Here is a 24,918-nt window from a genome sequence, read left to right on the forward strand (position 1 = left end):
ACAACAAAAGAATTATCCGCCCCTTATTGATTTGGAAGAGTCTATTATGTATGAGTAGGAGAGGCTGATGCTCTTTTTAAATATTATTATTCATTAGTATTTAAATTTGGCATGTATAGGTTTAGGTTTAATGCATGTCTTTAATGCTTAAACACGTAAAATAAATCATATCTTCAAAGTATTAAAAAGAATTGTTTTAATGTGTCCTAAAAACAAACTGGGACTCCTACACTTACAGATGGTTTAGTCCTGATCAAGGTTCGGGTTAATCCGTAAAAGAAGTCAGTTGTTTGGGATTGTGTTGAAACATGAGTTTTAAAACCTCTGTTTTTAGATGTGCCTCATCAACATGGTAAATATCTGAATACTGATTATCAATTTTAGTCATGAGCACTTGCATGACAGCCATTCAAGACATGGTGACATTTAATCAAGGGCGGCCAGTAAAGATGAGGTGCATTATACAGGGAGGGGATGAGGGAGGTGTGTAGAGCTTCACAGTTGGGAGGATGCAGTTACATAAGGCTACAAGACGGGACAGGGGGCAGCCTGCGGCCAACTGCCCCAAGGGCCCATAGTGATAGATCTAAACCTCAAATTCGAAAAATTATTAAGATATTTGGGCAAAATGTGCTAACTTGAGACCTTTTTACCATATATTTCTATCATTCTACACTCAAAATTAGTTGTAATCCATGTAAAAATGCATAGCAATTCATTTGCAGCCCTATATACATGTAGCTGTTTGGCAGTAATGTTAATATGAAAAACTCTTGTTATCCAGATTCGGTCATTTTCATTAAATTTGGGCAAAAGGCAGCCTATGTCCAGTTATTATTAACTCTGTTGTTAAGTTAAATCACTGATCACATTGTAATTACAAGTATCTGTATCTTATTTATTTGGAAGACATCTTATTTCTTTTGTATATGTGTTACATGTGCACTGGCTTAGCCAAGCAAGGGGGACATCCCCATCCACATCCACACCCACACCCAATTTCACCTTTTTTTTCTCTTCCACCCACCACTTTATATTGGCTTCTCCCCCCACCACTTTATATTGCCTATCACTCAATGGGTAGGTGTAAACCACTTGCACCGACCAGTGATCTATAACTGGTTCAACAAATGGTTTGTGCTATCCTGCCTGTGGGAAGTGCAAATAAAAGATCCCTTGCTGCTAATCGGAAGAGTAGCCCATATAGTGGCGACAGCGGGTTTCCTCTCAAAATCTGTGTGGTCCTTAACCATGTGTCTGATGCCATATAACCATAAATAAAATGTGTTGAGTGCGTCGTTAAATAAAGCATTTCTTTCTTTCTTTCTTTGACCAGAAAAATTCACTAGCCGTTGGGCATGGCAACAGTATAGTTATTTACTAGCCTAAAACTGAATATCACTAGCCATGGGAGTGGGGCTACCATGATCTAGAAGCCCTGTTGTCACAGTCTGGACCCCCTGCATAAATTCCTACACACATCAGGTCAGGTCAGGTCATACGACTCATAGGGTTTTACTTGCACATTCAGAAACAAGCTGTTGTAGTGCACGCCTGTCATGGGCACAGGTGCCAGCTTGGGACGGCCCCTCCGTCCAGGACAGGAAAAGGGTTTGGGGTGGGAGGGGAAAGGGACTGCCTGTGTTGGCAAGTAGCCTAGTGCAAGATAGCACTAGCAGCCTGACTGGGGTCGGTAACAGACAGAGACAATTTTGGTGCTATTGGGTTTTGAATATCCTGTAGGATTAAGTCAAAATGGAAATATTTGTGCAAGTTTCTTGTAGTAATTTTGGAATGGTTGAACCAGGGTGATCAGAAAAATTCACCTAATTATCTAAAATATGCCAAACCTGTAGCTCTTTTCCAACAAAATATAAATTATAACACAATATTTTTTAGCCAAATTGAAATAAAATTTGCCAATTCTTGTGAAAATTGACAATTGGGGCGAATTAGGCGAGTGTCAGAGTTAGCCCTGTGTTCATCAAAAGAGAAAGAGAAGCTGATGTTTAGTTGAAGTTGGTTTGCCGGATAGTAGCACACATGCCTGCTCCCTCAATAAATCATGGCTACACCAATGCACGCACAACAGCTGTTGTCGACTCGTATTTAAAAAAAACAAAAAACAAAAAAACAACAGATCCCTTTGACCACTTTTAATTTTGAAGATAGCAACAAACTGCCTTGATTTCTGGCAGACTTAAAAAAACAACTAAAAAAACTAAAACAGATCCCTTTGACCACTCTTAAATTTGAAGATAGCAACAAACTGCCTTGATTTCTGGCAGACTTAAAAAAACAACAACACACACACAAAAAACCCCAATAAAAAAACCAGATCCCACTGACCACTTTTAAATTTGAAGATAGCAGCAAACTGCCTTGATTTCTGGTAGACTTTAAAAAAAAAAAAAGCACACAAAAACCCCCCAATAAAAAACCCAGATCCCACTGACCACTTTTAAATTTGAAGATAGCAGCAAACTGCCTTGATTTCTGGTAGACTTTAAAAAAAAAAAAAGCACACAAAAAACCCCCAATAAAAAACCCAGATCCCACTGACCACTTTTAATTTTGAAGATAGCAACAAACTGCCTTGATTTCTGACAGACTTGGTGATATTATTTAGTTTTCTGCAGACATGCTAATGCTATGTTTTGTTTTAATTTTTTGCAGGGTAAAACAATCACTGTCACACGTTAAGCATCCTAACTATGGTAAGTTTAAAACATTGGAATGTTACACACCACAAACAGTGATCAACAGGGCCCACTCTGTGTACTGGAAAGTGGAGAAGGCTAATAACAGTGTGATTTGAAAGTGGGGAGGTATGCCACTGTCAATAGCCAGAGGGAGGGAAATTTAAGGGTCCTAAGGGCTCAGATCTGTTAAAGGGGCTTTGGAGGCATGCTTCTCTGAGCAATATTGAGGTGTTCAAGTACAGAATTTCCAGGATTTTGAGAATATTAATACAGAAGGGGGGGGGGGGGGGGGCTGCCCCCCATAGTGTCTCATTTGCCCCTTTACAATGGCCCTTGTTTAAGGTAAAAAGTAACAGGCAGGAAATGTTGCTCAAAATGCACTATGATCTTTCTGATAATCAGTTTTACACACTGGCGTTGCCACAATTTTATATCGGGGGGTGGGGTGGGGTGGGGTGGGGCAACCCACATATGTATGTATGTATGATTTTTTTAAATTTAATACAGTAAAAAAAAAAGTTTGATGGGTGAAGCCATGGACCCCATGCCCCCCCCCCCCCCCCCATTTGCTACACCACTGTCTAATTAAGAGTCTAAATTTGAGAATAATTTGTAAAGCGCTCACTCAATGAGCAGCTGGTCTGGGATCAATCCCCATCAGTGGGCCTATTGGGCTATTTCTCGCTCCAGCCAGTGCACCATGACTGGTACATCAAAGGCTGTGGTATGTGCTATTCTGTCTATGGGATAGTGGATATAAAAGAACCCTTGCTGCTAATTGAAAAGAGTAGCCTATGAAGTGGCGACAGCAGGTTTTTTCCCGCAATATCTGTGTGGTCCTTAACCATACATGTATGTCCGACGCCATATAACCGTAAATAAAATGTGTTGAGTGCGTCATTAAATAAACCATTTCCATCCACTTTGCTGTTAAAACATTTATTTACACTGTTAGTCTAATTAGGTGTCTAAATTTGAGATTTAATTTGTAGAACTGCATGCTTCTCGGTTTCTAGCATGTGCTTCCAGATTAAAATTTGAGAATCCAAGATTGCTTCCTGAACCACAAAGTGAATTTCGACCCATTCTGTGTATTTTGTTTTAAAGTTTTTGTTTTGTTCACTTATAGGTAAAAATAGTATATAGTCTACACATTTTATCTGGACGTGTATTGGCATGGCCGTATAACTTTTTTGGTTCATATTTGTTGAATCTGTGGAAATATTCTTCACAGGTGAATTTGAAAGAAGAAGCCATTCCACTATGTTTTAACACAGTGCCGTCCGTCCCTGAAATGTTTTGAAAAAATAATAATAATTTTGAAAGCAGATCTACCCTACTGTACCTAATATATTTTGGTACATTTTCTCAAACAACCTTTTTTTTTTTTTTTTTTTTTTTTAAAGACCTAATAATTTGTTTTTTAAATGCAGCATTAAACAAACATTCCTTTTTTTTTTTTTTTACTGTTCTTACAGAAAATTTAATACATTGTACATGTACAATTTACTACAATACTGTAACTTAGTATTAGTTACTTTATGTTTGTGTTACATTGTACTATTTATAGGTTATATTTTGTCCAGGCATGTGATTTTTTTTTTTTTGTCTTTATTTATTTTGTCAAGTTAGAATAGAATAAATAAATAAAAGTGTACATATTAACAAGCACGGCGGAACGAGGTGGGGTTGGGAGGGGGTGGGGCTGAATCAAAAATATTATTGGTAGTAAATCTTAATGAGATGAATTTTACTTGTAGAATGCAGAAAATTGCATTTCAGGACATCTAGTTTTCAAAATTTTATGGGGGAGCATACCCCTGAACCCACTAGAAACATTGCTTTCTGCCATCTATCTCAGTCAGCCCCCCCCCCCCCCCCCATGTCATCTTGCATTGGGCCTAATTAACATTGTTACATAGTTATTGTTACATAATCCTAGCAGTCATAGACAGATGGAACGTGACGGAGGGGGGGGGGGGTAGTTTTATTTTATGGTCTCCCACTAGACAATGTACTCCTCACTTTAGATATTCCTCAGTCAGCCATGAGGCAGGTGGTTGCTTACTGTGGGTTAACATGTAACATAACAAATAATTTTATACAGTGAAACCCCTCAAAACCGGACCCTCTGTAAACTGGAATTCCCTCAAAACCGGACATTTCTCATGGGCCCATTTTAAATATCTGTACAAAAGAGAACCTCTCTAAACCGGATTCCTCTTAAAACTGGACTTTTTACTTGGTCCAAAGGGTGTCCGGTTGAGAGGAGTTTTACTGTAATGGCATGGTGGCCACTTAAGATAGGTACAATGTAACTGCTTAATACAGGTTATTAGATGATTTTAAAATTGCAAGATAATCTCTTAAGTTCATACTATATTAGATGATTTTAAAATTGCAAGATAATCTCTTAAGTTCATTCTATATTAGATGATTTTAAAATTGCAAGATAATCTCTTAAGTTCATTCTATATTAGATGATTTCCAAGGATTTGTTAACACAAAAAGTTAAAATTTGTTTTGTTTAACGACACCACAAAAGTACATTGAATTATTGATCATCGTCTAAATATTTCCATTAGTAGCAAGGGATCTTTTATATGCAGACAGGATAGCAGCCTTTGATATACGAGTTGTGGTGCACTGCCTGTGCCTGTTTAAATGAGGTGGTTGTTTGAACAGGTTTTATCTTATCATATATGGGATGGGTTTTTCTTTTCAACATCATCACCTGTCGTCAGCACAAGTGCATATTCCCCTACGGGAAGTATAAGAATGTTAGACCATTCCATTGGCTGTTGGGATGTTTGAACCAGACTAATACCCGTAGTGGAATATGCACTTGTGTTGAGGACAGGTGATGTGTCTATGAAAGATAAAACACCTCAAGTTTTCTCCATTTTTTGTTACTCGTGGCTTTTGGAAGATGTCAGATTTATATTAATTTTCCTTTCAACTGAGAGGGATAAATGCATAATCTTTACCAGAGAGTGGGAGGGAGTAGTTCTAGATTTCTATCAACCACTAAAATATTTAACAACGACTTAATTTTCATTTGTTTCGCTTCAGGTCTTTTCAGTACATCTGCAGTTCACAATGAAAAGGACTATGCATTTGAGGTTTGTCAATGTGTCTTTCTGTCTGTCTGTCTGTCTGTCTGTCTGTCTATCTCTGTATGTGTGTATGTCTGTTGTCTATTTGTGTATTTTTCTGTTTATGTACAACCGTGTCCGGTGTATCGGCACGTCCGGTGATTCGGTGCACTTGATATTTTGCTTAAGTATGCTTAGGACGTTGTCATGTTGTCGGAGTTTTTAACGAATTAAAGTTCAATTCCTTTTTCAATGGTTAATCAAGTATCAACATATTTATTGTTAACGGTGCAGTTAAAAAAATAATAATAATACCATATATATATATATATATATATATATACTGAGCAAAATAAGAAACTTCTGCTAACTTTGCTTGAACATAACTTGATGAAACCAAACCGGGGGAATAATTGTTATATATGCATTTAAAGAGTGTTCCATGATGCATCGTTTGGTGCAAAAATTATGGCCATAGGTTAACAGAAACTGGGAGAAATTTTGACCAAGTGTGGTAGAGGTTAAAAAAAAAACCCACTCACTTAATAACGGGTATGACCACCTCTTGAATTGACCACTGCAGTGCATCGCAGGCACATAGAATTGACTAAAGTGTTGATTTCTGCCTGTGGAATATTGTTCCATTCCTGAATAAGCGCTTGACGAAGTTCGTTGATGTTAGCGGGTGGGTTGGGACGACGCCTCAATCGTCTGTCCAGACTATCCCAGACATGCTCGATGGGGTTGAGATCAGGACTTTTAGTGGGCCAGTCATCAATGAAATCAATGTTACAGTGTCTCTAGCTGTATGAGAGGTGGCATTATCATGCTGAAAAATCGAGATGTTGGCGTTGTTATGGAACAGAGGAATGACGTGATGAGCGAGAATGTCATCGCGGTAACGTTGAGCATTTAAATTGCCATCAATGACGACTAGTGGTGAACTATAACCGGTGAACGATAACCATGGGCAATGGCTGCCCAGACCATGACAGAACCCCCACCCCCGAAACGATCTCGTTCAAGAACACAACAGTCAGCATAGTGTTTATTTCTCCTACGGTAGACGCGCACCCTGCCATCACCACGTTGTAAAGAAAATCTGGATTCATCCGAAAAAAGAACGGTATTCCAGCGTCGCTGTATCCAATGAGTGTGTACACGTGCCCAATTAAGATGATTTAGACGATGACGTTGTGTTAAAACGCATCCGACGTAAGGACGTTGTGCATGTAAACCGTTCTCCCGCAGACGATTATGAACAGTTTGCCCACTGATTCGGTTATTATGAAGCCCAGGTGTGTTAGCAGCAATAGCAGTGGCAGTTTGGAATCGATTGCGCAAATGCATGTTCATGATATACCGGTCTTGACCACACGTTGTAACACGCAGACATCCACGACGTGGTAAGTCGTTGGTGCTTCCTGTCGTTCGAAATCTTACGCGAAGATTTCGTATCGCTTGACTAGAACTCCCAACATGCCTTACAATGTCTTCTGCCGACATACCAGCATCAAGCATGCCAATCGCCCGTTCGCGTAAATTATTGGGTATTCTTGGCATACTAAAAATGCTACAATGTAAAAAACGTTAATTCTTTTTACAAATTTTGAAGTGTTTTCGTTCACTTGACAACAATGTTAGTAAGACAAGTAAAACAAATTGACCGAATACTACACGGGACATGTCGAACCATGCATGCACGTGCAAATTGAATTTCACGTTGTTGACGATTAACAGTGCAAAAATAATCGATAAAATTCATGAATCCTGATAATACAGCTCACGGCTAATACTACCTATATAATTTCATTACACAATGAATTATTTAACACAACAAATACTATATGTACAAATCGGAAGTTTCTCTTTTTGTTCAGTATATATGTATGTATGTATATATGGCATATGTTATAATTTTATTATTATTGTACATTGTAAGATGATGATTCAAGGCACCCTAACCTTGACATTGCCAGTGATCCAGGGTAATAAAGTTAAAAAAAACCCAAAGAATTAATTAATTATGTATTGTTTTATCTTGTAGATGGCCTGTTCTAGTGTCCGATATGGGGAAGGATGCACACAGGAAGTGGGCTTGGTAAATACTGAACTTTTTCTTCTCTTTAAAACTGCAGTCTCGTCTGACCATAATGTGACATCTTTTACTAATACAAAATACAAACACACCTACAGTTTTAATAAACCTCACAATCTGGAATCACTATGTTATAACATCATTTACTAAATTGAGATACCATCACACCTACAGTTTTAATAAATTCTCAATCTCTCCTCACCATATTATAACATCATTTACAAACCTCGACATGAAAAAAAAGAAGGAGGGAAAGGGTTATAACAGCTCCCCTAACCAGTGGCATAGTGTGTGGGTTGCCAGCGCCCAGGGCAAGAGAAGTATTGCGCCCCCTAACCAGTGGCATAGTGTGTGGGTTGCCAGCGCCCAGGGCAAGAGAAGTATTGCGCCCCCTAACCAGTGGCATAGTGTGTGGGTTGCCAGCGCCCAGGGCAAGAGAAGTATTGCGCCCCCTAACCAGTGGACCATTAGCACTCCCCGAGTCCCTTGCACCAGTCCAGTGGCATAGTGTGTGGGTTGCCAGCGCCCAGGGCAAGACAAGTATTGCGCCCCCTAACCAGTGGACCGTTAGCACTCCCCGAGTCCCTTGCACCAGTCCAGTGGCATAGTGTGTGGGTTGCCAGCGCCCAGGGCAAGACAAGTATTGCGCCCCCTAACCAGTGGACCATTAGCACTCCCCGAGTCCCTTGCACCAGTCCAGTGGCATAGTGTGTGGGTTGCCAGCACCCAGGGTAGCCCAGTGGTAAAGCGTTTGCTTGATGAGCGGTCGGTCTGGGATCGATCACCCATTGGGTTATTTCTCGCTCCAGCCAGTGCACCACGACTGGTATATCAAAGGCCGTGGTATGTGTTATCTTTTCTGTGGGATGGTGCATATAAAATATCCCTTGCTACTAATAGAAAAGGGTAGCCCATGAAGTGGCGACAGCGGGTTTCCTCTCTCAATATTTATGTGGTCCCAGGGCCGTAGATAGGATTTCTTCTTCTTTTTTTTTAGGGGGGGGAGGGGGGGGGGCAAGTGAGTAGTTAATAGTCTAAAACTCCTTAAACAGTTAAGAAGAGAAGTTTGTATAATTTTGCCCCCACCCCCACCCCTGCTAGCTATGGCCCTGGGTCCTTAACCATATGTCCGACATCATATAACCGTATATAAAATGTGTTGAGGGCGTTGTTTCCTTCCTTCCTGTAGCCTACATGTGCCTGATATAAATTCACATACTAAGGGGAGCTAAAATTTACTCTTCTTACACAAGTTTGAGAGGAGTGATGGCGAGCAAGAGTAATAACTCGCCTGAAATGTCAAGGACTGAAATCATTTTAAATTAATAATGTAAAGTACTGTTTTAATAATCTCAAAAACTCACCTCACCCTCACCATATTAAAACATCATTTTTACTAATACTAAATGCAAACACACCTACAGTTTTTACAGTGCTGCCTGGTCATAATGTAATAATTAATGCAACACAACATAATAAAATACTTACCAAATGCGTTCCATATATTCGTATCACACTCCCACTCATGCAATAATCTGTATTTAACAGGACTGTAAGAATTTTGGTGCTAAGCATGTGTGTGTGATGACCGACAAGAAGTTGGCAGGCATGTCGCCGGTACAGGTGGTGCTTGAGTCACTAGACAGACACAACGTCCCGTATAAACTCTACGACCGGGTTCGATGCGAGCCGTCAGATCAAAGGTACTTAATATATTTGTCATTGCATATTTATATTGTTATTTTTTATATGTGAGGGGTGGGATGTAGTCCATTGGTAAATAGCTCACTTGATACGCGGTCGGTTTGGGATCTATCCCCGTCGGTGGGCCCATTGGGCTATTTCTTGTTCCAGCCAGTGTACAACGACTGGTATATCAAAGGCCGTGGTATGTACTATCCTGTCTGTGGGATGATGCATATAAAAGATCCCTTGCTACTAATGGAAAAATGTATTGGGTTTCTTCTCTTAAGACTACATGTCAAAATTACCAAATGTGTGACATCCAATAGCCGATGATTAATAAATCTGTGCTCTAGTGGTGTTGTTAAACAAAACAAACTTCTTCTTTTTATGTGTGTATATTATTACCAGATGTAACCTGGGCTTTGCCTCAAAATACAATCACCATGTAGATAGTCCTACCCATTAGCTGAGGCTTTATATACGGCCTCCGTACATATAGCCACTTCTATCTTCTTCTGTCTTCACACCCATTAACTGAGGCTTTACATATGGCCACCGTACATATAGCCACTTCTATCTTCTTCTGTCTTCACACCCATTAGCTGAGGCTTTACATACGGCCTCCGTACATATAGCCACTTCTATCTTCTTCTGTCTTCACACCCATTAGCTGAGGCTTTATATACGGCCACCGTACATATAGCCACTTCTGTCTTCTTCTATCTTCACACCCATTAGCTGAGGCTTTACATATGGCCACCGTACATATAGCCACTTCTATCTTCTTCTATCTTCACACCCATTAGCTGAGGCTTTACATACGGCCACCGTACATATAGCCACTTCTATCTTCTTCTGTCTTCACACCCATTAGCTGAGGCTTTACATACGGCCACCGTACATATAGCCACTTCTATCTTCTTCTGTCTTCACACCCATTAGCTGAGGCTTTACATACGGCCACCGTACATATAGCCACTTCTATCTTCTTCTATCTTCACACCCATTAGCTGAGGCTTTACATACGGCCACCGTACATATAGCCACTTCTATCTTCTTCTATCTTCACACCCATTAGCTGAGGCTTTATATACAGCCACCGTACATATAGCCACTTCTATCTTCTTCTATCTTCACACCCATTAGCTGAGGCTTTATATACGGCCACCGTACATATAGCCACTTCTATCTTCTTCTATCTTCACACCCATTAGCTGAGGCTTTATATACGGCCACCGTACATATAGCCACTTCTATCTTCTTCTGTCTTCACACCAATGAAGTTTAGTTTAAGTTAGCTGTTACTATTTAGATTGCATTATTTTAATAATACATTTAATTTAATGATGTTTAAAACTGTGTCATTTTAATAATATGTTAATGATGTTTAGTTTTAAAGTTAATTGGATGTCACTATTTAAATTGTGTCAATAAAACATTATTGATATCTAAAACTTATTTTAACATCTATAAGTTCAGTTTTAACAATTTTGGTTATGTTATTTTGATGATATTTCAATAAGTTTAGTTTTAAGTTGTCTGTCACTATTTAGATTGTATTATTTTAATAACACATCACTGCTGTTTAGTTTTAAAGAAGCCATTGATTATGCGAAGGAAGGCAACTTTGATGTGTACCTTGCTGTGGGCGGGGGCTCTGTGATTGACACTTGCAAGGCAGCCAATCTCTACGCTTCTAACCCATCAGCTGAATTGCTGGACTACGTGAATGCACCAATAGGAAAAGGGCTACCAATTACACACACTTTGAAGCCTTTAATTGCTGGTAAGTGTTAAAAGTGACTCGAGCCTCCCATGGTGTACCCTGCCACGATCTACCAGCCTCAGTAGCACAGTGGTTAAGCAATCGGACTACAGGCTGGTAGGTACAGGGTTCGTAGCCTGGTACCGGCTCCAACCCAGAGCGAATTCTTAAGGACTCATTGGGTAGGTGTAAGGCCACTACACCCTCTTCTCTCTCACTAACCACTAACCAACTAACAACTAACCCACTTTCCTGGACAGACAGCCCAGATAGCTGAGGTGTGTGCCCAGGATAGCATGCTTGAACCTTAATTGGATATAAACATGAAAATAAGTTGAAATGAAATGAAATTCCACGATCTGAATAGATCAGGCCCTTTTAAGGGCCACTACCGGGACAACCTAGGGAGACACCCAACAACAGCCATCGATAGGCTAGGTTCCAATAACAAGCTACTCTCAGCATACTAAGTTCAAAACTATACGTAGCTTCCCTTTATATTTCAGCAAACCATTCCAAAATGCACCCAATTTCCTTCATAGAGACTGCAACCTTTCCTCGGGGCTTCTAGAATTTTTTTTTAACTCTCCTAGCCATGGGATCAGTGATTAATTTTTTTTACTAGCTGTGATTAAATATTCACTAGCTCTGCTTTATTTTAAGTCAATACAATTTTACTAAATAATAGTAATAATCAGATATGTCACCTAAAAAGGGAGATGGCACTTAAAAGTACCAACATTGGGGGTTGGGGTTGGATCAGAATATTCATATTTACAAAATAAGACTTAACTGCAATATTTGACAATTTTGTTTTTCACTAGCCGTCGGGCATGGCAATAGTAGTTATTTACTAGCCCAACACTGAATACCACTAGCCATGGGAGTGGGGCTACCATAATCTAGAAGCCCTGCATTCCTTTTGATTTAATCATACGGGACATTAAAAATTCCATAGCACCAAAACTACTCCCAGCCCACTACCGACCCCGTCGGGCTGCTGGTGCTCCCTTGCACCTACCAGTGTGGGTGGTCAACTCTCCCACCCACCCCAACCCTTTTCTTGTCCTGGCCAGAAGAGCCAACCATGACAGGCGTGCACTAAATCAGCTTGTTTTGAATGTGTACATTAAAACCTATGACCTGACCTGACCTAAAAGTGCCTATACCGGCCTCGGTGGTGTTGTGGTTAAGCCATCGGAAATAAGGCTGGTAGGTACTTGGTTTGCAGCCTGCTACAGGCTCCCACCCAGAGCAAGTTTTAATGACTCAATGGGTAGGTGTAAGACCACCCTCTTCTCTCTTACTAACCACAAACAACTAACCACTAACCCACTTTCCTGGACAGACAGCCCAGATAGCCGAGTTGTGTGCCCAGGACAGCGTGCTTGAACCTTAATTGGATATAAGCACAAAAATAAATTGAAATGAATGAACGACAAAGTGCCTCTGACTGAGCTAGATCCCACCCCTTTCAAGTGCTATTTGGAAATTAGTCATTACGGGTATTTTGTTTCCTACCCTATCTCCCCATGTGACTTTTCCTTGTAATTCTACCACTCACCCCCCCCCCCCAAAAAAATTTAAATAATGCTCTTGTTACCCCAATCCTTTCATTGTCATCATGAGACAGTTTGATCAACAATTTCAAGTTTTATGTTTTCATTTTTGTTTGGTTTCTTTCGTCAATAATATACTGAGCAGCATTGAAAACACATTAGTGCTGCAGCTTAGATTATTATAAAATTCATGTACTAATGGGATTTCCATGGGCAGATCTAGGAAATATTGGTGGGGGGGGGGGATGACTGAAAAGAAAAGGGCACATCAACCAACTCAAGAAAAGGTCTACACAATTGGAAAAAAAACAAAAACAATAAAACCCTGAAAAAAGTCACTTGAATATATAGTGGGTGGGGTGGGAGATCCTCGTGGATCTACCTCTATTTGTTTATTATAAACAAGATTTTGGGCCGATTTTACAAAGCCTGTTTATGTCTTACACGCTTCGTAAATTTGGCTCAAACTGTTTGGAAATTAATTTCTGTACTCCACTTTATTGTTGTTGTTGTCAGTGACGACCACGGCTGGAACTGGGAGTGAGACCACCGGAACGGCTGTGTTCGACTTCCTCGAAATGAGAGCAAAAACAGGTAACGAGATATCCACTCATAAAAAGTCTGTCATGAAAACAAGGTTTTAAAGGATCTAGCTTAATCAAAATTCCACAAATGTGAAGCTGCCCATGATATTACATGTTCCCCACTAAAAACCAAGAAATGTATTGTATTCATCTGCTCAAAACTGGATTTTTTGGGGGTATTTCAAATTTCGAGATTTATGGTGTGATGTACACACATGTATCTGTGTGCTATTTCTCATCCCAGCCAGTGCACCACGACTGGTATATCAAGGGCCATGGTATGTGCTATCCTGTCTGTGGGATGGTGCAGATAACTACTAATGGCGAAAATGTAGTGGGTTTCCTCTCTAAAGACTATATGCCAAAATTACCAAATGTTTGACATCCAATAGCTAATGATTAATTAATCAAGGTGCTCTAGTAGTGTCGTTAAATAAAACAAACTTTTAATTTTAATCAAAATTTTCCCTGACAAAATAAATACCCCTTTTATGGTGCCAAGTGATAATCTTCCCCACTAAAGACAAGTAAAAGTAAAGTAAGTTTGTTTTGTGTAATGACACCACTAGAGTACATTGGTTTATTATTCATCTGCTATTGGATGTCAAACATTTGGTAATTCTGACATCTAGTCTTAGAGAGGAAACCCATTACATTTTTACATTAGTAGCAAGGGATCTTTTATATGCAACATCCCACAGACAGGACAGCACATACCACGGCCTTTGATATACCAGTCGTGGTGCACTGGCTGGAATGAGAAATAGCCCAATGGGCCCACCGATGGAGATAGATCCTAGACCAGCCACGCATCAAGCAAGCTCTTTACCACTGGACTACGTTCCACCCCAAATGCATTGTACCAGTATTCATCTACTAAACACTGGATTTTTGGGGGTACTTCGAATTTCGATGTGTATGGTGTGGTGTACACACATGTATCTGTGCCTGCTCATATATACAGATGTATATTGTTTACTCTTAGAAAGTGGCATGATTGTTAGTCAGGTACAGTATGTTAATATAAAGTTAAAATATGTTAATGTAATTATAAAATATATTCATGAAAAGTTAAAATATATTAATGTAAAGTTAACAGTTAAAATATGTTAATGAAAAGTTCAAATATATTAATGTAAAGTTAAAAGTTAAAATATATTAAAGTAAAGTTAAAATATGTTAATGTAAAGTTAAAAGTTAAAATATATTAATGAAAAGTTAAAATATGTTGATGTAAAGTTAAAATATGTTGATGTAAAGTTAACATTATTTCAGGTATTTCTAATCGAGCACTACGACCAACTCTTGGAATTGTGGATCCTCTTCACCTACGCACGATGCCAGAGCGGGTTGCAGCTTACAGTGGAATCGATGTTTTGTGGTATGGAATATAGTATAAAAGGGTTTTATAAATTTATTACTGTTAATTTTTTTTTTTTTTAAATGCTACTGTTTACATCATAACCATTTAGCGGTTCATGTAATTGACACAGAATGATGGTTTCTGTGAAATATTGTGCCCATTTTAAGTATGTTAACTATTAGTTTAGTAGTATATTTAAAGCCCTTCAGTGTACATGGCTGTTGTTATTTTTATTACACAAGCATGTTCCAAATAATAGTAGTAAATTTTGAATTGTATATTAAGAGTCAACTATTCATGTGAAAACATTGAAGCCTTTTCCTTCTAATAGAGTGTGTACGGTATTGTGTTTTGTAAGTGAGTCTTTTTGTCACTTATTTACAGCCATGCTTTGGAATCGTTCACGGCCATGCCTTTCTCTGAGCGCATGCCACGCCCGGAAAACCCAAACATGCGCCCCGCCTACCAGGGATCAAACCCAGTGAGTGACATTTGGTCAAAACATGCCCTTCGAATGACCGCAAAGTACCTCAAACGGCGAGTAGATTTTATGTTTTACATTTATTTAGTGAAATATGTTAAAAGTTTGAGAGCTAGATGACATTGTAACTTTAAGACTAGTTGTGCTTGTGTTTTACATTAGTAAAATATGTTAAATGATGGGAGGTGAGATTGTGGCTTTAAGACGGTAGTCGTGTTTGTGTTTTACATTAGTAAAATATGTTAAATGATGGGAGGTGAGATTGTGGCTTTAAGACTGTAGTCGTGTTTGTGTTTTACATCAGTAAAATATGTTAAATGATGGGAGGTGAGATTGTGGCTTTAAGACGGTAGTCGTGTTTGTGTTTTACATTAGTAAAATGTGTTAAATGATGGGAGGTGAGATTGTGGCTTTACGACGGTAGTCGTGTTTGTGTTTTACATTAGTAAAATGTGTTAAATGATGGGTGGTGAGATTGTGGCTTTAAGACTGTAGTCGTGTTTGTGTTTTACATTAGTAAAATGTGTTAAATGATGGGAGGTGAGATTGTGGCTTTAAGACGGTAGTCGTGTTTGTGTTTTACATTAGTAAAATGTGTTAAATGATGGGAGGTGAGATTGTGGCTTTAAGACTGTAGTCGTGTTTGTGTTTTACATTAGTAAAATGTGTTAAATGATGGGAGGTGAGATTGTGGCTTTAAGACTGTAGTCGTGTTTGTGTTTTACATTAGTAAAATGTGTTAAATGATGGGAGGTGAGATTGTGGCTTTACGACGGTAGTTGTGTTTGTGTTTTACATCAGTAAAATATGTTAAATGATGGGAGGTGAGATTGTGGCTTTAAGACGGTAGTTGTGTTTGTGTTTTACATTAGTAAAATGTGTTAAATGATGGGAGGTGAGATTGTGGCTTTACGACGGTAGTCGTGTTTGTGTTTTATATTAGTAAAATGTATTGTGGCTTTACGACGGTAGTCGTGTTTGTGTTTTACATTAGTAAAATGTGTTAAATGATGGGAGGTGAGATTGTGGCTTTAAGACGGTAGTCGTGTTTGTGTTTTACATTAGTAAAATGTGTTAAATGATGGGAGGTGAGATTGTGGCTTTAAGACTGTAGTCGTGTTTGTGTTTTACATTAGTAAAATGTGTTAAATGATGGGAGGTGAGATTGTGGCTTTAAGACTGTAGTCGTGTTTGTGTTTTACATTAGTAAAATGTGTTAAATGATGGGAGGTGAGATTGTGGCTTTACGACGGTAGTTGTGTTTGTGTTTTACATCAGTAAAATATGTTAAATGATGGGAGGTGAGATTGTGGCTTTAAGACGGTAGTTGTGTTTGTGTTTTACATTAGTAAAATGTGTTAAATGATGGGAGGTGAGATTGTGGCTTTAAGACGTGTTTGTGTTTTATATTAGTAGTCGTGTTTTTGTGTTTTACATTAGTAAAATGTGTTAAATGATGGGAGGTGAGATTGTGGCTTTAAGACGGTAGTCGTGTTTGTGTTTTACATTAGTAAAATGTGTTAAATGATGGGAGGTGAGATTGTGGCTTTAAGACGGTAGTCGTGTTTGTGTTTTACGTTAGTAAAATGTGTTAAATGATGGGTGGTGAGATTGTGGCTTTAAGACTGTAGTCGTGTTTGTGTTTTACGTTAGTAAAATGTGTTAAATGATGGGAGGTGAGATTGTGGCTTTAAGACTGTAGTCGTGTTTGTGTTTTACGTTAGTAAAATGTGTTAAATGATGGGAGGTGAGATTGTGGCTTTAAGACTGTAGTCGTGTTTGTGTTTTACGTCAGTAAAATATGTTAAATGATGGGAGGTGAGATTGTGGCTTTAAGACTGTAGTCGTGTTTGTGTTTTACATTAGTAAAATGTGTTAAATGATGGGAGGTGAGATTGTGGCTTTACGACGGTAGTCGTGTTTGTGTTTTACATCAGTAAAATATGTTAAATGATGGGAGGTGAGATTGTGGCTTTAAGACGGTAGTTGTGTTTGTGTTTTACATTAGTAAAATGTGTTAAATGATGGGAGGTGAGATTGTGGCTTTACGACGGTAGTCGTGTTTGTGTTTTACATTAGTAAAATGTGTTAAATGTATTGTGGCTTTACGACGGTAGTCGTGTTTGTGTTTTACATTAGTAAAATGTGTTAAATGATGGGAGGTGAGATTGTGGCTTTAAGACGGTAGTCGTGTTTGTGTTTTACATTAGTAAAATGTGTTAAATGATGGGAGGTGAGATTGTGGCTTTAAGACGGTAGTCGTGTTTGTGTTTTACATTAGTAAAATGTGTTAAATGATGGGAGGTGAGATTGTGGCTTTAAGACGGTAGTCGTGTTTGTGTTTTACATTAGTAAAATGTGTTAAATGATGGGAGGTGAGATTGTGGCTTTAAGACGGTAGTCGTGTTTGTGTTTTACATTAGTAAAATGTGTTAAATGATGGGAGGTGAGATTGTGGCTTTAAGACGGTAGTCGTGTTTGTGTTTTACATTAGTAAAATGTGTTAAATGATGGGAGGTGAGATTGTGGCTTTAAGACGGTAGTCGTGTTTGTGTTTTACATTAGTAAAATGTGTTAAATGATGGGAGGTGAGATTGTGGCTTTACGACGGTAGATGTGTTTGTGTTTTACGTTAGTGAAATATGTTAAATGATGGGGAGGTGAGATTGTGGCTTTAAGACAACACTTGAGTTTTACATTTAATTTAGTTAAATATGTTAAATGGTGAGGAATTTAAGGGAGATGAAATTGAAGTTTTAAGACTAATTTTGTTTGCATTTTGAATGAGTGAAGTCTGTTAATTATTTTACATGTTGGGAAAGTGACTTTTGAGGATTTAATGAAAGATGTTCTTTAAGACTATTATGAAACAAGGCTTGTCATTGGTTGGTTGTGTGTTATCTACAGGGCTGTCTACCAACCAGAAGACTGGACAGCAAGGCGTGGGATGCACTTCGCAGCTTCTTATGCGGGTATCGGTTTCGGAAATGCTGGCACCCATCTGTGGTAAGTGGACTGTAATAACAGAGCTCATCCCCCTCTCAACAAGGTTTTGGAGCCCTTACGGGTCTGTAAAACTAAGCACATTAATGTCTATAAGTGCTATATAAGTGCAGTAGATGTTAGTTGTCATTCAACAATTATGTAATGCTCAAGGGATGACAAAATTAAAACTTTAAAGTGACAGATCCTAGTTTTTAAACACTACAACATATTTTTCACTATTAGAGCCGTTTATGATCACTGAAATCAAACATTACTTATATTTTATTGTTTAGATAATCCATTTCCGTACAACTGAAGTGTTTATGGCATTCCTGGAGTTTCTAGTACAACAAAATGTATTTTTCATATTTTAAAAAAACACCATGTAAATCTGAGAAGTAATGGTTACTGTAACATTATCCATAATGTGTTACAGGTTTGTCAATTAACTAAACTCGGTATCCATATTTACAGTTTGAGACCAGAGTCGGCGCCTTTAAGATAAGTTTTATTCTGATTTTTCATGATTGTAAGTTTCACTACATATTATATATACTTATGTGTGTTTCATGTCTGTCAATATGTTTTAAATTTATTTATTTTTCTAGTCACGGCATGTGTTATCCGATCTCTGGTCTCAACAGGAAGTACTTCTCGCGTGACTATAACGACGACCACCCACTCATTGTAAGTTCGTGTGATAAACAGCTGAAGAGTTAATTTTGGAAATGTAATATGGCCTGTATACTAATTTCCAGTTTTTTGGAGTTGGTAGTGAAGGTATACTGATAGGAATACAACATTATTTTGTTTCTGTTAAAACACTATCTATATTGAAAGTTAAAGTTTCCTTTGTTTAACGGCACCACTAGAGTACATTGATTTATTAATCATTGTCTATTGGATGTGAAACATTTGATAATTTCTGCACATAGACTTAGAGAGGAAACCTGCTACATTTTTCTCTTAGTGGATTTTTTATATATGCCATCCCATAGACAGGATATCACATACCACATCCTTAGATATACCAGTTGTGGTGCACTGGCTGGAACAAGAAATAGCCCAGTAGGTCCGCCAACGGGGATCGATCCCAGACCAACCATGCCTTAAGCTAGCACTTTACCACTGAGCTACGTCCCACCCCTATCTATATTGATCCTTACATTAAAACTACTTTATGTTATGTTGCAGCAAAACCATGTTTTTCTCAAGATGATGTAAATGGATATAAATATCAGGTTCTGGAAATGAACTCTTCAAGTTTCCTAACAAGAGTGAGAAAAATACCCAGGTGTTTGGTTAATAAAGATCTGGAGCCAGTTTCACAAAACATTGTAATTAATAATTACGAAATCTCCCATCTCTACATGATCATATCTATAGACAGGCTATCTGGATTGTTTGTTTATTTGTTTATGAATTAATATATATTTTAGTTCTTTTTAATTTGAATAATACTCTGTTCTTCTTGGATTCTCGCTCCAGCCAGTGCACCACGACTGGTACATCAAAGGCCGTGATATGTGCTATCCTGTCTATGGGGTGGTGCATATAAAAGATTCCTTGCTGCTAGTCGAAAAGAGTAGCCCATGAAGTGGCGACAGCGGGTTTCCTCTCTGAATATGTGTGGTCCTTAACCATATGTCCGACGCCATATAACTGACTAAAATGTGTTGAGTGCATCGTTAAATAAAACATTTCCTTCCTTCCTTCCTTCCTGTTCATCTTGACAGGCAAATTCTGACCAATCAGCTTGTGGCATAAGTTCAGTAAATTGAATAGTATCTTATTCATTTCAACTTATTTCTGTCCTAATATCTAATTAAGGTCCAAGCACTGAGTATTTTATTATATACAGGTATAGTAGTATTTTGTCAATGTGAGTGGTCTCCCATGTTTAAGGAGACGACCTATAGTATAGTGTTGATAATGTGGTGGAATATAAATGATGATGATAACTAGTTGAACGTGCCCATATACCACTAGGGTTTTGAACACGCCCATCCCTGAGTCCGACCTCCGATAAGATCGGTGGCCTGACTTGGGAGGGGGGGAGGGGGTAGTGTTGGAAATGGGTAGAATTTTGCAAATAGCAATTAATTAAAAAGTTAGTAGAATAAATTAAAAAAAGAAAAAAGTTACGAGCCAAAAATAAAAATAATTGACTGCTTGACCGAATATTTATATAATTTGGAGCATTTTAGAATATTTAAAAAAAAGTAAGTAATTTCGACATAAAATTTTGAACGAAGGTCTAAATATTTAAAGTCCGATCTATATGTCCACGTGAGTGGCCTCGTTAAGGCCGTTAGGGTGCGGAGGTTGAGCCTACGGCGAGCTGAGGAGCGGTGTCACACTGAGGGATGGGAGTAGATGTTGCTTCATGGCCAAGTCCTTCATGACGACTTCGTAGCCGGTGCCATAGATCGTCTTGACGATTCTATGAATGGTGTGGCTATCCATATAAAGACAATTATTTCCAATGCTGGTGTTCGCATTGTTATGTTTCCAAAACTTTCAGTTTATTACAGTAAGATTGCTGTTAAATTCTGACCAATCAGAATGTTCGTCTTTTCAGCCTCACGGTCTGTCAGTGGTCATCACGGCACCAGCTGTTTTCATGTTCACGTCCAAAGCCTGTCCGGAGCGCCACCTGGAGGCAGCTGAATGTCTAGGTAAACACTGACCAATCGGTTTTCTCTTTCTGTGTCATGCTTCTTTTTTTTTCTTTTTTTTGTGGAGTGGGGTCGGACATAGACCAGTTATAAAGTGCTCATCTGATGCACAGTCAGTCTAGAATTGATCCAAGTCATTCCGGCCAGTGCTCCACAGCTGGTGTATCAAAAGCCATGGTATGTACTATCCTGTCTGTGGGATTCTGCATATAAAATAGAGTAAAGAGTAGCCCATTGCGTGGCGGCAGTGGGTTTCCTCTCTCAATATCAGCATGGTACTTAAGCTGCTAAATTTCCTGTACACACACCTGTCAGTGGGTGGGTATAGTAGAATGTCATCTGTTCTATATAAATTTTGTTTTATTTTTCATTTAGGTGTAGATGTAAGAAATGTCAGGAAAGAGGATGCTGGGATGGTTTTGTCAGAGACGGTGAGAAAAATCATGGATGACATTGAAGTACCAAACGGACTGAAGGATCTTGGGTACTCAACTGAGGACATCCCTGACCTGGTGAAAGGAACATTACCACAGGTAACTATGACAAGTAACATTACCACAGGTAACATTATCACAGGTAATATTACCACTGGTAACTTACCACAGGTAACATTACCACTGGTAACTTACCACTGGTAACTACCACAGGTAACATTACCACAGGTAACTTACGGCAGGTAACATTACCACAGGTAACTTACCACAGGTAACATTAACACAGGTAACTATCACAGGTAACATTACCACAGATAACTTACGACAGGTAACATTACCACAGGTAACTTACCACAGGTAACATTACCACAGGTAACTATCACAGGTAACATTACCACAGATAACTTACCACAGGTAACATTATCACAGGTAACATTAACACAGGTAACTCACCACAGGTAACTCACCACAGGTAACATTACCACAGGTAACATTACCACAGGTAACATTATCACAGGTAACATTACCACTGGTAACTTACCACTGGTAACTACCACAGGTAACATTACCACAGGTAACTACCACAGGTAACATTACCACAGGTAACTTACGACAGGTAACATTACCACAGGTAACTATCACAGGTAACATTACCACAGATAACTTACCACAGGTAACATTACCACAGGCAACTATGACAGGTAACATTACCACAGGTAACTATCACAGGTAACATTAACACAGGTAACATTAACACAGGTAACTCACCACAGGTAACTCACCACAGGTAACATTACCACAGGTAACATTACCACTGGTAACTTACCACTGGTAACTACCACAGGTAACATTACCACAGGTAACTTACGACAGGTAACATTACCACAGGTAACTATCACAGGTAACATTACCACAGATAACTTACCACAGGTAACATTACCACAGGCAACTATGACAGGTAACATTACCACAGGTAACATTAACACAGGTAACTCACCACAGGTAACTCACCACAGGTAACTATCACAGGTAACATTACCACAGATAACATTACCACAGGTAACTTACGACAGGTAACATTACCACAGGTAACTTACAACAGGTAACATTACTACAGATAACATTACCACAGGTAACTTACGACAGGTAACATTACCACAGGTAACATTACCACAGGTAACTATCACAGGTAACGTTACCACAGGTAACACATTACCACAGGTAACACATTACCACAGGTAACACATTACCACAGGTAACATTACCACAGGCAACTATGACAGGTAACATTACCACAGGTAACTATCACAGGTAACATTAACACAGGTAACTCACCACAGATAACATTAACACAGATAACTCACCACAGGTAACATTAACACAGGTATCTTACCACAGGTAACTACTACATAAGTAGCTAACTGTCACAGGTAACTAATTCAGTCATTAGTAGCTAACTGTCACAGGTAACTAATTCAATCATCAGTAGCTAACTGTCACAGGTAACTAATTCAATCATAAGTAGCTAACTGTCACAGGTAACTAATTCAACCATAAGTAGCTAACTGTCAGGTAACTAATTCAATCATAAGTAGCTAACTGTCACAGGTAACTAATTCAACCATAAGTAGCTAACTGTCACAGGTAACTAATTCAACCATAAGTAGCTAACTGTCACAGGTAACTAATTCAATCATAAGTAGCTAACTGTCACAGGTAACTAATTCAACCATAAGTAGCTAACTGTCACAGGTAACTAATTCAACCATAAGTAGCTAACTGTCACAGGTAACTAATTCTGACTCAACAAGCCATGGAACCAGGAGGGCTGAGTTTTTTTTATCCAACTCTATATAAATAAAGATAAAAATGTTAATAAAGATAAAAATCTGACTTGTCCTCTCCACTAGAGACTGAACCCTCCCTGCAACCCCCCGTAAAAATCTGACTTGTCCTCTCCACTAGAGACTGAACCCTCCCTGCAACCCCCCTGCAACCCCCCGTAAAAATCTGACTTGTCCTCTCCACTAGAGACTGAACCCTCCCTGCAACCCCCGTAAAAATCTGACTTGTCCTCTCCACTAGAGACTGAACCCTCCCTGCAACCCCCTGCAACCCCCCGTAAAAATCTGACTTGTCCTCTCCACTAGAGACTGAACCCTCCCTGCAACCCCCCGTAAAAATCTGACTTTTCCTCTCCACTACAGACTGAACCCTCCCTGCAACCCCCCGTAAAAATCTGACTTGTCCTCTCCACTAGAGACTGAACCCTCCCTGCAACCCCCCATAAAAATTGTGGTTCCCAATCCAGATATTGTTCCTGCAGGTTTGTTCAACCATAGGTAGACTAATTACCCCCTCCACATACACAATATTTTAAAACGCATTTCGTGATCCTCCCTCCCTCCTTAAACATTACATAATTGTTGAACATCCCCAAAGCTTTGAGTCTAGGTGTTAAAGTTTTAAGGGCACAGGGTTCAATGTGAATTCTTACTAGTTATACGAATGAATGTTTATATTGAATTCTTACTAATTATACGAATGAATGTTTATATTCCAGCACCGTGTAACCAAACTGTGTCCACGACCATTCGACGGTGATGACATTGCAGAGCTATTGGAGAAATCGATGCGGGTTTATTAAATAACATTTGTGGTAGTAGCATACAAAATTTATGAAGCTTGTGTGGAAATTGTTTTATACCTCTTGCTTTCACTCAGGAAATAAAATATTACCAAACTTGTTTCATAAATTCCCTATGGCACTCCCGCTCATGCATTAATCTATATATATTTTTAAAATGTAGTTGATTTCCTCTCTAAGACTATGTGTCCAAAACTCCAAATGTTGGACTTCCAAAAGCCGGTGATTAATAAATCAATGTGTTCTAGTGATGTGGTTAAACAAAATAAACTTTTCACTGTTCAGTCATGTCACGCAATCTTTTGACAGAACTGACCACACGTAAGAATTACCCAATGTTTGTACCTAATTAATCAATGTGCTCTAGTGATGTGGCTAAACAAAATAAGTTACTTTAGTTACGGTATCTTTAAAAAAGTGTTTTGTTGAAAGAAAGAAAATTTGTTTTGTTTAGCATATGAATTCTTTTACTCATTAGCTATTGGATGTCAAACATTTGATAATTCCGACATCGCCTTAGAGGAAACCCTCTGTATAATATTTTATACTGTACAGTGTGTTGGTACATAACTTGGGAGTTATGTACGTACATGTATATCTAAATATATTTGATACTGTACAGTGTGTTGGTACATAACTTGGGAGTTATGTACGTACATGTATATCTAAATATATTTGATACTGTACAGTGTGTTGATACATAACTTGGGAGTTATGTACGTACATGTATATCTAAATATATTTGATACTGTACAGTGTGTTGATACATAACTTGGGAGTTATGTACGTACATGTATATCTAAATATATTTGATGTTTGAATGTTTATTGTATTGTATGCT

General features: G+C 38.6%; 1 protein-coding gene across 1 annotated transcript; it reads left to right on the forward strand.

The window, feature by feature from the left end:
- Nucleotides 1–252: 252 nt before the first annotated feature.
- Nucleotides 253–24,177, forward strand: LOC121378151 (hydroxyacid-oxoacid transhydrogenase, mitochondrial-like). Its single transcript, XM_041506253.1, has 14 exons — nt 253–352; nt 2,677–2,717; nt 5,775–5,824; nt 7,845–7,898; nt 9,444–9,598; nt 11,171–11,367; nt 13,422–13,499; nt 14,765–14,870; nt 15,237–15,389; nt 18,241–18,339; nt 18,927–19,005; nt 20,900–20,996; nt 21,372–21,529; nt 23,994–24,177. Exons 1-14 carry the CDS (start codon nt 309–311, stop codon nt 24,075–24,077), a joined length of 1,395 nt encoding a protein of 464 aa, XP_041362187.1. The 5' UTR covers nt 253–308; the 3' UTR covers nt 24,078–24,177.
- Nucleotides 24,178–24,918: the final 741 nt, after the last annotated feature.

This window comes from Gigantopelta aegis, chromosome 7 (assembly GCF_016097555.1).
Source record: "Gigantopelta aegis isolate Gae_Host chromosome 7, Gae_host_genome, whole genome shotgun sequence".
NCBI classification, from domain to species: domain Eukaryota; kingdom Metazoa; phylum Mollusca; class Gastropoda; order Neomphalida; family Peltospiridae; genus Gigantopelta; species Gigantopelta aegis.